The sequence below is a fragment of the Letharia lupina genome (genome assembly GCF_014066315.1).
Source record: "Letharia lupina isolate WasteWater1 chromosome Unknown contig_2, whole genome shotgun sequence".
Taxonomy (NCBI): Eukaryota; Fungi; Ascomycota; class Lecanoromycetes; order Lecanorales; family Parmeliaceae; genus Letharia; species Letharia lupina.
Window position 1 is genome coordinate 311,198 of NW_023502971.1, and position 13,198 is coordinate 324,395.

At 49.3% G+C, this 13,198-nt stretch overlaps 6 protein-coding genes across 6 annotated transcripts; 3 read left to right on the forward strand and 3 right to left on the reverse strand.

The window, feature by feature from the left end:
• Window positions 1-686: 686 nt before the first annotated feature.
• Window positions 687-2,069, forward strand: HO133_004253 (uncharacterized protein; the record flags this gene model as incomplete). Its single annotated transcript, XM_037295172.1, has 1 exon — window positions 687-2,069. The coding sequence occupies one exon, from the start codon at window positions 687-689 to the stop codon at window positions 2,067-2,069; it is 1,383 nt and encodes a 460-aa protein (XP_037157173.1).
• Window positions 2,070-2,248: 179 nt separating this feature from the next.
• On the reverse strand, window positions 2,249-3,685 carry HO133_004254 (uncharacterized protein; the record flags this gene model as incomplete). The annotated part of the gene is made up of 2 exons (XM_037295173.1): window positions 2,249-2,581; window positions 2,639-3,685. The coding sequence occupies 2 exons, from the start codon at window positions 3,683-3,685 to the stop codon at window positions 2,249-2,251; spliced, it is 1,380 nt and encodes a 459-aa protein (XP_037157174.1).
• Window positions 3,686-5,021: 1,336 nt separating this feature from the next.
• HO133_004255 (uncharacterized protein) lies at window positions 5,022-6,592 on the reverse strand (the record flags this gene model as incomplete). The annotated part of the gene is made up of 2 exons (XM_037295174.1): window positions 5,022-5,399; window positions 5,465-6,592. The coding sequence occupies 2 exons, from the start codon at window positions 6,590-6,592 to the stop codon at window positions 5,022-5,024; spliced, it is 1,506 nt and encodes a 501-aa protein (XP_037157175.1).
• A 974-nt stretch (window positions 6,593-7,566) lies between these two features.
• HO133_004256 (uncharacterized protein) lies at window positions 7,567-8,657 on the reverse strand (the record flags this gene model as incomplete). Its single annotated transcript, XM_037295175.1, has 3 exons — window positions 7,567-7,936; window positions 8,209-8,333; window positions 8,652-8,657. The coding sequence occupies 3 exons, from the start codon at window positions 8,655-8,657 to the stop codon at window positions 7,567-7,569; spliced, it is 501 nt and encodes a 166-aa protein (XP_037157176.1).
• Window positions 8,658-9,917: 1,260 nt separating this feature from the next.
• On the forward strand, window positions 9,918-11,089 carry HO133_004257 (uncharacterized protein; the record flags this gene model as incomplete). Its single annotated transcript, XM_037295176.1, has 5 exons — window positions 9,918-9,981; window positions 10,450-10,485; window positions 10,534-10,564; window positions 10,622-10,772; window positions 10,820-11,089. 5 exons carry the CDS (start codon window positions 9,918-9,920, stop codon window positions 11,087-11,089), a joined length of 552 nt encoding a protein of 183 aa, XP_037157177.1.
• A 63-nt stretch (window positions 11,090-11,152) lies between these two features.
• HO133_004258 (uncharacterized protein) lies at window positions 11,153-12,081 on the forward strand (the record flags this gene model as incomplete). Its single annotated transcript, XM_037295177.1, has 3 exons — window positions 11,153-11,399; window positions 11,683-11,924; window positions 11,953-12,081. 3 exons carry the CDS (start codon window positions 11,153-11,155, stop codon window positions 12,079-12,081), a joined length of 618 nt encoding a protein of 205 aa, XP_037157178.1.
• Window positions 12,082-13,198: the final 1,117 nt, after the last annotated feature.

Sequence of the window (13,198 nt, forward strand, 5' to 3'; positions counted from 1 at the left end):
CCATCCATAGCTACTGTATCCCTATTACTGCCCTACTTTGACGGATGTCTCCAAGCATGAACCCATAGATCAACCCTTCACATGTCAAGATCTCGAGCTGTAGAAGCCAAAGTGTCGAACCAGTGTAAGCTTGGCGATGGGGGCAAGTGTTAGGTTCCAGATCCGGGTGTTTTTGCTGGCTGTGGAGGACCTAGAGTACCCACTATCTCTTATAGGGATGCGTAATGACTGACATTTGACCCCTATGACAGTCTTGTAACGTCATACAGTGACAGGCCGTTTGACCTGACAAATAATAGCGCTAACCGTATACAGTAGGTGTCTAACCGTGAAAGATATACGGCTGATAAAGACGGGCGTAGTAAATAGAGGCTTGGCGTTATTAATCCTTAGCTCGGTAAAATACCACTAGTAATACTCGATTTCAGCCCTAAATACCTCTGAATTCTACGAATCTCACGCTTCACCTTACTACAAGCCCTTTGCAGTGCGGTCATTTGGCTATATATGACTGTCAAATGACCGAGTAGGTCTGACCTGACGTCACGTGTCATATGAATCCCTAATCTCTTAGCGATCTTTTAGCCTGCGATTTTAGTGTTTCAATATCCCAGGCATTCATGGTTACTTCTCTTTACAACATAATATACGCGACAACAGGACGGAAAGACTCTTCGATGTGAGCAATGGCAAAAGACAATTCTCCCCATCGTGAACAGATAGACGTGATCTCCGGCGCTCGAATCTTGTCCCAAGGTTGGGATTCGGAGGTCCGTTATGACATCCACATCGAAGACAGCAATATCAAAAACATCGTTTCTCATGCTTCAGGCGTCGGCTCATACACACCCGAGAAAGTGTTAGATGCCAGGAACTGCCTGGTTGCACCATCGCTCTGCCATGCTCACATTCACTTGGATAAATGCTTCCTGCTCTCGGATCCCAAATTTGCGGATCTCGAGATTGTCAAAGGCGATTTTGCAGAGGCTATGGAGATCACGGCCAAAGCAAAAGCACGCTTCGACAAAGATGATCTTTTGAGAAGAGGCAAATGGCTGATTGCCGAGAGCATTGCTGCCGGGGTGACTCACATGCGTGCTTTCGTGGAAGTGGACCACATCGTGCGTATGAAATGCCTAGATGCTGCCATCGAGTTGAAGAGGTACTTTGCTACAGCGTGCGATATCCAAGTATGTGCTTTTGCACAAGAACCGATCTATTCGGGAACCCATGGTGCCGCAAATCGAGAGCTCATGGAAGCGGCAGTCTTCAACGAGCATGTCTCGGTCGTAGGGACTACACCATACGTGGAAAATGATGAAGACAATATGAAGAAGAACATTGAATGGGCTATCAGGATGGGATCAGCCTGTATAGTACACCTGGATTTTCATTTGGATTACAATTTAGATGAAAGTCGAAAGACATGGACAGATTTCGTGGTCGAAAAGCTCGAGTCGATGAGCCTTTATCAGAGAGACCGATTGTCTTCTGAGAACACTACCGTTATCCTGAGTCACTGCTCTAGGCTTACACTACATGACGAGCCAGATTGGCGAGCGCTGAGCCAACGCGTGCAGCACCTCGAGCTTTACTTCGTCGGATTACCTACTTCGGACCTCTACATGATGGGAAAACCTCGAGTCGATCAAGCAGGTCAAGGTGGGGGCGAAAGAGTCAGAGGTACGTTACAGATACCGCAGATGATCCAGAAATACGGCATGCAGGGTGCCATCGCCATTAACAATGTCGGTAACGCCTTCACGCCCTACGGAAGCTGTGACCCATTGAGCATTGCCAGCACGGGCGTCGGACTATACCATGCTGGAACGAAACAGGACGCTCAAACGCTGTATGAATGTGTCTCTGGCCGAGCAATTGAGTCTATAGGACACACTTTGAGGTCATTTGCCATAGGCGAACCCGCGGATTTTGTCCTGTTTGATATGGGAGGGGCTGAGGGCGGCCTGCTGTCTAGTCAAAGAGGAAGGAAGACTCTGCAGGAGGTGCTTTACGATCCGCCAAAGGAGAGAAAGACGGTTTTCAAGGGCCATTTGATCACTACCTGATACTCGAGGGCCATCTTCTCGGTTTCCAGCACAGTGTCAAGAGGCTCTCTCAAAGAGCGCAAATCCTCTCCAGCCATCCCGATATATGTTCTCCAATATCTCATCTATCACCACCCATAAAAGCAATCGCTTTCTTCATTTTCAGCCCTCTTCACCTTCGAGCCTCCCTTCTCAATCAATCAGATGTTCGGTGTTATTTCATCCTCGAACATACTATCTGCCTTCCTCGCGGGAATTTTCAGCCACCAAGTCCCATTGGCCATGGTCTTTCGATGGTAGTAGACATCCGATTTCGTGAATTTGCCCTTATACGACTTGCCGTTCAAATCACGATAACGAACATACTTGAGGACTGCTGGGGCTAGATCACAAGACCCATTTGCGAACGCTGAGTGGAACTCATTCGCGTCGAAGTGTGAGAGGGGATGCGGTCGGTTTAAGGATAAGAACGTGATCTTCTTGAGTCGAGGATGGCTGGGGAGAAAGTTCTTTATGAAGCATGCGCGAAGTTCCTATGTGTTTTCAGTGATACGGCTTTGTGCAGGACGAGACATGAGTAATTGACCCACCGGACATGCATAGTCGAAGCCCCATTCAATGCTCTCCAGTGCTGGTAGTTCGATCGCGAGACATGCCATGAATTTCGGTGTGATGTCGAACATGTCGGCAGGAAGCACCAGATGCTTCAACGATGTCTTGGTGCTCAAAGCCTTCACGAAATCTGACTTCCTTGGATACTGGCACTGGAAATACGAATTCAGAGAACGTATGAGGTCTTCGAAGTAGCTCCAGGAACTTGGAGACTGGATTAGGTGTTCGTGCTGGATCCAGGATTCTTTTGATTGCAGCAACCAGGCATTTCTGGCACAAGCTCTACCCCATTCCGTACCATTTCCCAGATGAGGCGCTGCTTTTGTGACCGAGAAGGAAGCAACATCAACCCGAGTATCTAGCAAATTGGACCTGATGTTAGCTACGTTGTAAATGTCCGGTGGCCGTGCGAATGAGAGGAAGTGGAGATTGTGCTGAGTTGATAGGAAACTCATGAAAGGACCGGAAAGCATCTCATAATTGATGTTTGCAACCTTGTGGACTTGTGCATGCTCTCCGAGATCATCCCAGACATTTGGAGCCACTCGACATGTTGGCAGATTGAGTTCTTTTACGGTTTTTGGATTGAACACTGTCTGAAAGGACCACCATGGCAAGCCAATATTTTTCAAGCATATGCGCTCAAGATTCAGCGAACCTTTGGAGCTCCGGAGTATGTTGACGTCCGGAGGCTCCCGTGGATCATTGTATCTTGCTTTGACTAGTGCCTCAATTCGATCGCAAGAAGGCTCGAGAAAGAACTTCTTGAAAAAGAAAGCAACATCCCCGGGCTCCACGAATGCTTCATCTTTTTCCCAACCTTCTGCCCGGTTGCAGTTGCTGATACTGATGTTCAACGATCGTAAGGAAGAAGAGAGAGCCAAAATGCCATCGCCGAGATGACAAAATTCATCCACGAATTCCTGACTGTCAGACAATTCTGTGATCGTGAGGTTTGCCAGACGTGGCATACCCATGAAAGCTGCTCCTACCTTGAGGCAATCTAGAGGTGCCCTCACAGGCATCTTGAGTGACCTTAGTCTCGTCAAATCAAAGCCGGAAAGCATTATCGGACTCCAACTCGCCCATCGAAGCTCGATGTTCAAAACCTCTGGCTGGAGAGCGCACAAGCCTCGAGCACCTTTGAATGTATGGCCAGGGGCGTCTTTATTCACGGACTCAAGAGTCTGTGGCAACCATCCCGAAAGCGTCAAGCCTCGAAGAACTTTACTAAACTGTCTTGCTCGACAATCGAGAAACGCGTTGACAGATAGCAGGGCTGCTTCGATCTCGCATGCCTCACATGGGGACAGTGGACACTGCCTGTGGCGAATCCGGGTCATTTGCCACGTGCTGCTGATCTGCACCGAGCCATCATTGATCCCCCTACATCTTGTGGTGGATTGTCCACTGCCTTCCACCCAGTATGGGCGAAAGTGGATATGTACTTCGTTCCAAGGGCGGCCAGCCAGCAATCTATGATTCGTCTTGCAAGTTCGTGTGAGGTTGAGGTAGTCGCGGCCAGTTTCAAGCTAGCGATATGTCAGTTGGCGGGTATCCCCAAGAGCTCTCATTGATCAGAGAACTTACTTGGTCCGCGATAGCGATGACGAGTTCCAAAGGCAACATTCTTGATCAAGACTAGGGGAGCTATCAAAGACCTAGATGTTCGAGGGCCCAATCAGTGGCGAATTTGAGCTGTAATGAGAAGTCGAAGAGATCCTAAGAGAACCACTCTTGCGCATGTCGACACGAGGAAGTGCGGAAGAATTTCTTTGTCTCCGCTGATAGCTTCTCTTCGTGTGAATGCACCCTCGAGACAAATAATGAATGGACTATGACCCGGACACAGAGCGGAAGGCTTACCTGTGAATCCGTAGAGAGAATGCGATACACGGTGTTGCAGATCCTCCCAGCTGGCGTTTTGGGAACAGGATGTAATATGTCCAGGTCTAGCAATTTGCGCGAATGGAAAATCCAGCAAAACGACTCCAGAGAAATAAGACCATTATATCTGCGGGGTCGGGAGGCCGAATTATAATGGAATAAATGAGCCATAGACGGTTGGATGACCGCTCCGCCGGTAGGCTTAGGTAGCATCCGAGGTATCGCAGCCATCGGCTTGGCGGAAACGGATACCAATCATTCTCTTCGCCACTTCACACCTGGAACGAGCGCAAGAGATTCATCGAGTGCATGAGAAACAGTGAAGCCCCAAAGTATATATACAGCGTTTCGGGAGACCTACGAACTCCGAGCTTTTGACAAGGCGCCTAAGTTTTCACGACTTGGTGCTGGTGGTGCCTCCGGTTCTATCTACTCATTTCGCCCCTGTCTTTCCGAAAGCCGAAAGCCCGTTTTTCAATACGCATCTTGTTCCGCCTCAAATCCCCCGTCCCAATCGTCCACAGGAATACTTGGCGTACGCCCTTCCGCGAAGATATGTTCGCTCTCGTGCGGTGGGAGACACATCCACCATTTGCCGTCAACGGGCGTTTCTCGGTGATAATACACATCTATGTCACCACAATATTTATGCCCATATATCTGGTCCAGAGGCATGTAGCGGACAAGTTTGAGGTTTTGTGAAACTTCGTCGGCCAAGGACACAACAAGAGAGTGGAATTGCGCGGGATTGAAGTCTGGCAGTGGTTTGGGTTGCTTTAGAGGGAGGAACGTGAGCTTCTTTAAGGTTCGTGTGCCGCAGAGGAAGCAAGATGCAAATATTCGTTGAAGCTCCTGCAACGAAGACAAAGTCAGCATTGAGTGCTCTTCATCATGAGCTGAAAGACCCTGGTTCTTACAAGGTCATTATAGTCAAATCCCAATTCCAGATGCTCCAGACTGGTGAGAGATGTCGCGATAGAGCACAGACAGCCACTTGTTATCGTGTACATGTCCGCTGGCAACACTAGGTGTTTCAACATCGTCATATCCTCAAGCGAAGACAAGAAATTGTCAAGATTCGGGTACTCCGCTCCAGCATCTGGACCAAGCCGAGGAGCTTCTCTAGACACACGAAGTATCATGTGGGCGCTGGTGCCGTAGAATATGACGTCCGTCCCATCACATTGGTCTTGCGGGCGCGCAAATGTAAGCTCCTTCAGCGATGACTGTTGCTCTAGGAAACCAAGGAATACTGCCGATAGCATGTCATAGCTGATCTCGGTCAGACTGTCCAATTGTGCATATGTCTCGAGGAATCCCCATACTTGTCTGTCAGCCGAGGAGTACGGCAGGTGAAGTTGTCTGATGGCCTTCGCATTGAAGATTATGCCGAATGAATACCATGGCAAACTCAAATGCTTCAACCGCAGCTTCGTGAGACTCAACGGAGCCTCAGTCATGGGATCCGTGTCATGTCGAGAATGTCGCTCGCATAGCCCGAGAAGCTCCTCCTTTGGTGGGCAAGGAAAGAGTTTGCGGAAGAAGAACCCGTCATCTTGTGGTTCTACGAAGCGCTCATCTCCAGCCCATGAGAGTGGACGATTGAAGTTTGTCATCTCGATGTCTAGTTCTCGTAAGGTTGGTGCACAAGACATGATGCCTTTACCGAGGTAACCGAGCTCAATTAGGAATTCTTCTCGGTCTGGGATATCCGTGATTACGAGGCTCGCAAGTTTCGGCATGACAGTGAGTGCCTGTCCGAGTCGAACACAATCTGAAGGCAGGCGTACGGGCAGCTTCAAAAGTTTCAGATTGGTCACCGACATGGCATGCAAGATATTAAGGTCCCAGTGGTCCCAACCCAAGTTGATTTTGAGTGTCTCCGGCCGCATAGCCCTGAACCCGCCACTCTGTATAAGGGAATCTGAGGTCAAGGAGTAGCTGCTAACACCACGGTAGGGCAAGTAGCCGCTGAGCTTGAGCTCCTTGATGCTCTTCGCGAGCTCGTAATCATTTTGTCTGAACAGCTGCTTTGCTGCAACCATCTTCTTTGCAAGAAGAACGCAACACCTGCAATTTGGAGGCCTGCAAGATCCGAGCCCATCTTGAAGGTTTTCGAAATCGCCTCTAAGACTTGGGATTGTCAAAATCGCAGCCCGTTGATTCAATAAGCGATACTTCGGAGCTCTCAGTAAGGTGCAAGCGGTTTCTAATGCATTGAATTCAATATCCAGCGATCGCCTTTGCTTCTGCACCAGGAGAATGTGCAGCCCCTTGCACGTCAGACCAAATGCTACGATGTCTCGGTGGCTGCACAGCTAGTATCACAACGTCAGAATGTCTCTATTTTTTCGGCTATATCAAGCGTGGGTTTTGCGCACTTACATGATCCGCGACAGCGATGAGAAGTTCTGTAGGAAGCCTGCGCCACTGATATCGAGACATATTATGTCCTTCGCAATTGGCCTCGGTCATTCTACGAGTAAGTGCTGCCAGAGCCGCCGTATGAAGCATGGGGCTCGATATCAAGTCGAACTCTCTGGTCCTAAAAGCGGGGAGTGCAAGGCTGTGACAAAGCCGAAGGATGAAAGAGATATCTGTGACTAAGACTCAAAGGTTTTCGAGTCCGAAGTATTATAATAAAAGTGTGGAGATTGTCTTGTTTGACACACAAAGCTCAGGGCGAGAAAAAGAGTGGGCGGGGAAAAGAAATGGAGCGGGGAAAAGAAATGGAAGAACGAGTCAGAGTTTTTCATGGTACTGGCTTGGCTTCTCATGCAATGAGAAGGTTTTGCAACGGTTTTCGCCATTCTGGCGTCTGCCTAGCCGCCGAGAAGATGGCGAAGAATGCCAGGACCAGTAGATTACCCAAGTAAAAGAAGGGTCACGGTTGAGCACGAAGAACCCGATATTTGATAGGCGCTGCCAGCTTCTGCTCCTGATCCGAAAGTGCACATGATACATGCCGAGGCTTGGATGTGTTCGCTGCACGTAAGCACCCTCACCGCTTCGATCATTGTCACAGCATTGGTCTTGCGGTCGGATGCATTGAAAATGCCGTCCTTATCTCTTCTCCTCTTGGCTCTGCCGTCGTCGAAATGCCGGCCTCAATCACGACCATAGTAGGTATCAATCTCGAGGCGAACGGCTCCTGTTGCCTCGGTATGATGGACGGTCGTGGTTCCGACGCCGTCTCGAAGTACCTATGACTGTCTTGCTCGCCCGAATTAGAACCACGATTGTTGTTGCCGTACTGCCGATCACGGTCATCAGACCGCGAACCGTCCGGTTTCGTATGCATCCGATGAAGATCAGAAGAATAGTAATGATCTCTGAGTGGTTCGGGCGGAGCGGTCCCATGACTGCCAGACGCGCCAACGATTGGTCGGCTGGCATCCGAATCGTCAGATCTCAAAACGTGGCCAGACTCGAGGCGAGAAAACATCACAAGACAAGGACGTTGACCAAAACATGCGGAAGGGAGTCGGCTTGGAATGGAAAGCTGGAGTAGAGAATTTTTATTTGGTTGCTGGTTAGGCAAGAGCATTGCCATCGTCAGCATTATTCGTATCCTCATTCTTCATCGTTAGCGTCATCCCCGTCTTCAGAGCCCAAGTCTGACTTCATTTCGGACTCAGAATACCGTTCCAGCATGACTCACTCCCCAGACTCATCCTGTACCCACTGGCCTTCCTCACCAGTCACGTACGCATAGTTGGCTCCATCGTCATCGCCATCGCCATCCTCCACCTCGTCTGAAGAATCGGCTCTGTCTTCTTTCTCCCCCTGTGCGTCTTTATGCTCATCAGTCAAAGAAACGAGGCCGTCGATTCAGATCACACATACCATGCGTGCCTACATCCTATTCCATCTGTCATCCTGACAGCGGTGGAGGCTATCTCGTGCAGTAGCTATTGGAAAAATGAGCTCTCCTTCGCTTTGGACGGGTCCTTGAACCTCACTGAACCCCCCTTGCCCATTGGGCACTTCAATCATCCCATCGCTCAAGTCTGGACCCTCGTGAGCTTCCTGAAATTCCTACAGCATCTGTTAGTTGAGGGTATTATGTGATGTGCAGTAACCACTATGTGATGGAGGCCGTACTGCCATGGTGATTGGATCCCAGCGCGCGCTGATCTAGTCTCGTAGAATCTGCTCCGGCCATTTAAATAAAAACGGAATAGAGAAAAGAACCATCCCCTAGCACTTCTCCTAGCAAAAAAAAGCAGACCAGCATCGAATCGTTAAGTCGTTAGCAATCTGAAAACCAAATAACCCGCTTGACGTAGCAAATTGGTCTTCATCAATCGAGGCTTGCCAGTTTGGCCTGGTATGCCGCTTTCACCTCCTGTTGGATCTCTAACCGTATCCTCGCCTCCATTTCTCCCCTCAGCTCTTGCCGCAGCTTTTCCTTCAATTCCTGGTTTATCTGCTGGAAGTCTTCAAAACTTATAGCCAAATTGTTGTCAAAACAGGGGAACTTGGTGGGGCAAGAATCCGGATTGCACGGTGTCAATGAAGCTTTTGGCTCATTTCCTGACCGCTTAATTCTCACTTCATCTGACCACCCCCAACTTTCAAAGAGTTTGGAAAAGAAATCTTCGATTTGAACCTTTTTTTATATATATTTAGAACGGCTCGGAATAAGTGATGTGGGTAGTAGTACTCGAAGGTGGCTTTGCTGTCACAATATTGAATGAGAAGGCCGGTGGATTGAGCGGTACAAAGGTCTCGAAGATAAACAAAGGGCATTGAGCTAGTCATCCGAACATCATAGTACGATACCTGACTGTCGCAGCCGGTATTGACTTGATTGAATTTTCTTCGAGAATTTCAGTCGACCCAGCATGCTATGGTGCCTGTGCTGTGTAGTAGGACAAATAACTTTAAGTCGCATCGATGACTATCGATCTCCCTGTACCAGCAACACCGTCAACGTGTAAGAGAAGTAGGCCATCACGGCCTTGCAGGTAGTGAGTCAGCACTCGATCGAAGACGTCTCTTTGCCCAGCGTTGAGAGTATGTGGATCGCGGGCTGGAAGCGGGTGGTGGATCGGATCTTCATTCCCAAAGAGTTGGAGATGATTTCACAGCGTCCAAGCATTGCAGATCATATATGCCCTGCTTCATTTTACTCTTAAATAGTGACGTGCGTGTTGTTTTCGCTCATGGTGAGAGCACCACATTGTTGTATATGAGTTCGATCGAATGATACCCATTCACTATAGCGATTATCATCACTGCACAACAACCAAAAGTGAAGAATCGTAAGAGCGTCCCCAATCATTGCGTCTCTCTTGCTTGCAATAGAGACAAAACCAACAAAGTATGCAATTTTTTCAGGCAAACAATCCTCCATGTTCTCAAACAATGGACTACACTCCAGCCCCGAACTTCGATAATATGATCAATTCCCTAATCGCCGTCAAAAAGCGTACGCCTATCACCTTGACCTCGAAATTATATTAAAAGCTCTCGCACCGGCACGGATAGAACAACAGTGTGAAGATCTATCGACTGCGAGCACGAAATGGTATTGTGGATGTAGGAATGCGAAGAGTTCAACAGAAGAAAACCAAAGTAAATAAGAGTTTAATAGCGCCGATGGTCCATACTGACAACGGGGAGCCAAATATATCAGAGATCTGTTAACAGCACTGTGATCCCACCAAGGGCCAGAGCCAGGACGTCGAAGCAATGGTTGGCCTCACCAGCCGTGCTCGCTGCGCGTTTGCGTTCAAATGTACATAGTTCCGCTCTTGCATCCCTAGCTAGAACAGCATCCTTTCCATCATGATCGCCTAATACCAATTCCATCATGTTATTCTGCAAATAACCTACGTGCGGCTTGTTCCATCCTCTGCCGACGTCCTTGACTATGCTGACTCTGAATAGAATACAGGTGAGGTGACGAGAATAGTAAGAAACCAGAACGTAGGTGACGAGAATGGTGTAGCTAATGAGAATAGAGATGACTAGAGTGCAGGTGAGGTGACGAGGATAGAGGTAACCGGAATGTAGGTGGCGCGAATGTAGGTGACGAGGATAATATAGCTAACGAGAAAAGAGGTAAGGTTGCGGGAGCACCTGACGAAGATTGTGGACGCCGCTGATCCAGACCTTGAGGCTCGAATGCCGAGCTCAAACGTCAACCTTCACAAATTCTTGGACAGGGCAGCAGACTTTGGAGTAGAGGAGGCTCGCTGCCTGGTGGAAGAGGCCAAGGTATGTGAAAACACCTGCTCTGTTAACATTCGCTGATATACGTACAGATACTGTGGCCAACGCTCTCGCTTGATGCACCCAACGTTCTCGCTTTGCGGAAGGGCCTGAGGGGGTCAAAAGAGTCCATCCTACCGTATAAGCGTTTGAGTGCATTCTTCGCTCTTGGAAGCAAACGACTCAATGCCCGGGCGGCTGAATGGAAACAAGAGGACATCCTACCGACTATAGTGCATGGCATCATAGCAGACATAGCAGTTGTGCTGGCACAAGACTCTGAACCGACGTCGTCGTCACCAGAACACACTCCTAGCATGTGAGCCGAACTATTCACGTCCTTGACACGTATTGGCGAGGAATTGGTCGACTACAACAACCGGCACATGGCGGCCGTCAAAGACGCCAACGGCCCACAGGCGATGGGTGACACTCTGGAGGTCATTGCAGCGACATTTGCGAGGCGGTCAGACGTGGATTCATGCAAGATGTGGATGGACCAGATTGCAAGTTACATGTGTGTTGCCATGAATTCGAGAAACGAGGAACTTGGCAAGCAGCTGGAAAAGATCGTGGGCGTGCTGAAGACACTGGAGCTGAACGCCAAGTCACGTTCTAACGTCCTTGTTGCACGTTTGAGGATCGGTGGCGACCTCTCTACTAGATGTGGCGGGAGATGTCCACTCTTTATGCAGCTGCAATGATTGTCTTCGAATCACGATCCCATTGAATGGCACCGCTGATGTAATGAATGCAACCTGTGTGGCAGCGTGTGCATCGTTCGCCCCAGAAGCCTACCGTCAATCCGAATTGCTCAAATGGAGCTGTCACTAGTACCACCGGTGCTTGCAATTCAAGAGAATGTAGGATGCATTCTGTTTTATGCGGCGCTTTTGTACTGATGACTCAATTTCAGGACGTCGAAAGCAGCGTCCTCCTCCCCTCGCTTCTCCCATCATCGCCAGTGCACTGCATAAGCACACAGCCTTGGCTGTGCATCTCAGCGCTCATAAGACCTTTGCCGTGGAAAAAACCGTTAACTTTTCCAACACTGACTTGACGAATTTCATCGAATTTACTCTGTCAGGCCTTGCGAGCTTCGTCTATTCTCTTCCGCTCGCCCAACGCATTGGCCGAAGTCAAAGCATGAAGTTGCGCGTACGTTTAATACCCCACACCGATGCAGCTGCGCTTTGAAAGCCTGGCTCTGTTCATGAGAGGCTACCTTGTCATTCAACGCTTGTTGCTCTCGGAGAAGCTGGGTGTTGCTGGGGTTGAGGTCCTGGATCGTGGCCTCGCTGCAGAAGAATTGTAAAGCCTCTGACAGCGCCTTCTTATCCCTATCTGATGCGAAGTTGTACTCGTTGTATTTAGCAAACTGCGACGTCACTACGGCAGGAAATACTGTAAGACACTCCGGTTGCGACTTCCTTATGACCCGGACCCGATAACGGCAGCCTCCGCTACGGTTCCAGCCACGAGGCATCTCCCGTCTCTGCTACGCACGCCAGATTGCTAGGTCCGAGATCGCCATCATCCCTTCTTGAGGCTGTCTGAATCCCTCCTTGCGAGTAATAGGACCAAAACCCTGCGGATCTGAGTTGCTGTAGGTCTAAAGGTCAAAGGTCAGCATCACCAACTACGGTCAAATTCACGCCAGGCACGGACCGTACATTGGTAATTTGATGACCTGGCCATCAAGCGCACATCGAGGGTCCTGTACCATTCTCTTCTGTTGTCCGCAGCATCCAGAAACATCGAATGTCAACCATCGAGTGTTTCATGCGTAGCCCCTCGACATGGCTATCTCAATTGCTGCACTGTCAGCTCGAGCAACGAGAAGAATCGTGAGGAGGTGATGAAGGCCTGCAGCGGACTGTTTTATCAGAACACGACGGCTACCACTGTATTCAAAGGTTAGAAGTACGAGGATTCAGGGGCTGATACACGGGTGAAATGCCTGTTTCGCTAGTATTGCAAAGTCTTAAAAGAGTCTTTGATCTTTCTACCACGCTGCGTGCATCTGAATCTCCACCAGTACCGATTCGTGGAAATACTGCCAATGTATGCTCGAGCAACAATCTTGACAATCCACAAAATAATATAATCAGGAGGCTACGATTTGGGATCTACGTGGCCAGCTTGAGGGTCTGACCGAACGAATGAAAAACGCCCATATGTCCACATTGATTTCGAAGGGGAGGAAGACGAACGCATGAGCCGGAGATCAAGCAAGGCTCCTAAGACTCCAGTTGGCCAAGGGAGATCAGACATAGTGGAAAGAACGGGGGAAAGAAACTTGGGGGAGCCAGGCCTAAGCGCTATGCCCCCAATGACCACCACCGCTCGAAGAGCGCTTGGAACCACAAATCCCACGATCACGCCTTCTCACATTTCTGCCTTTGTGCTGTCAGTCAAGGACGCGAAGCTGC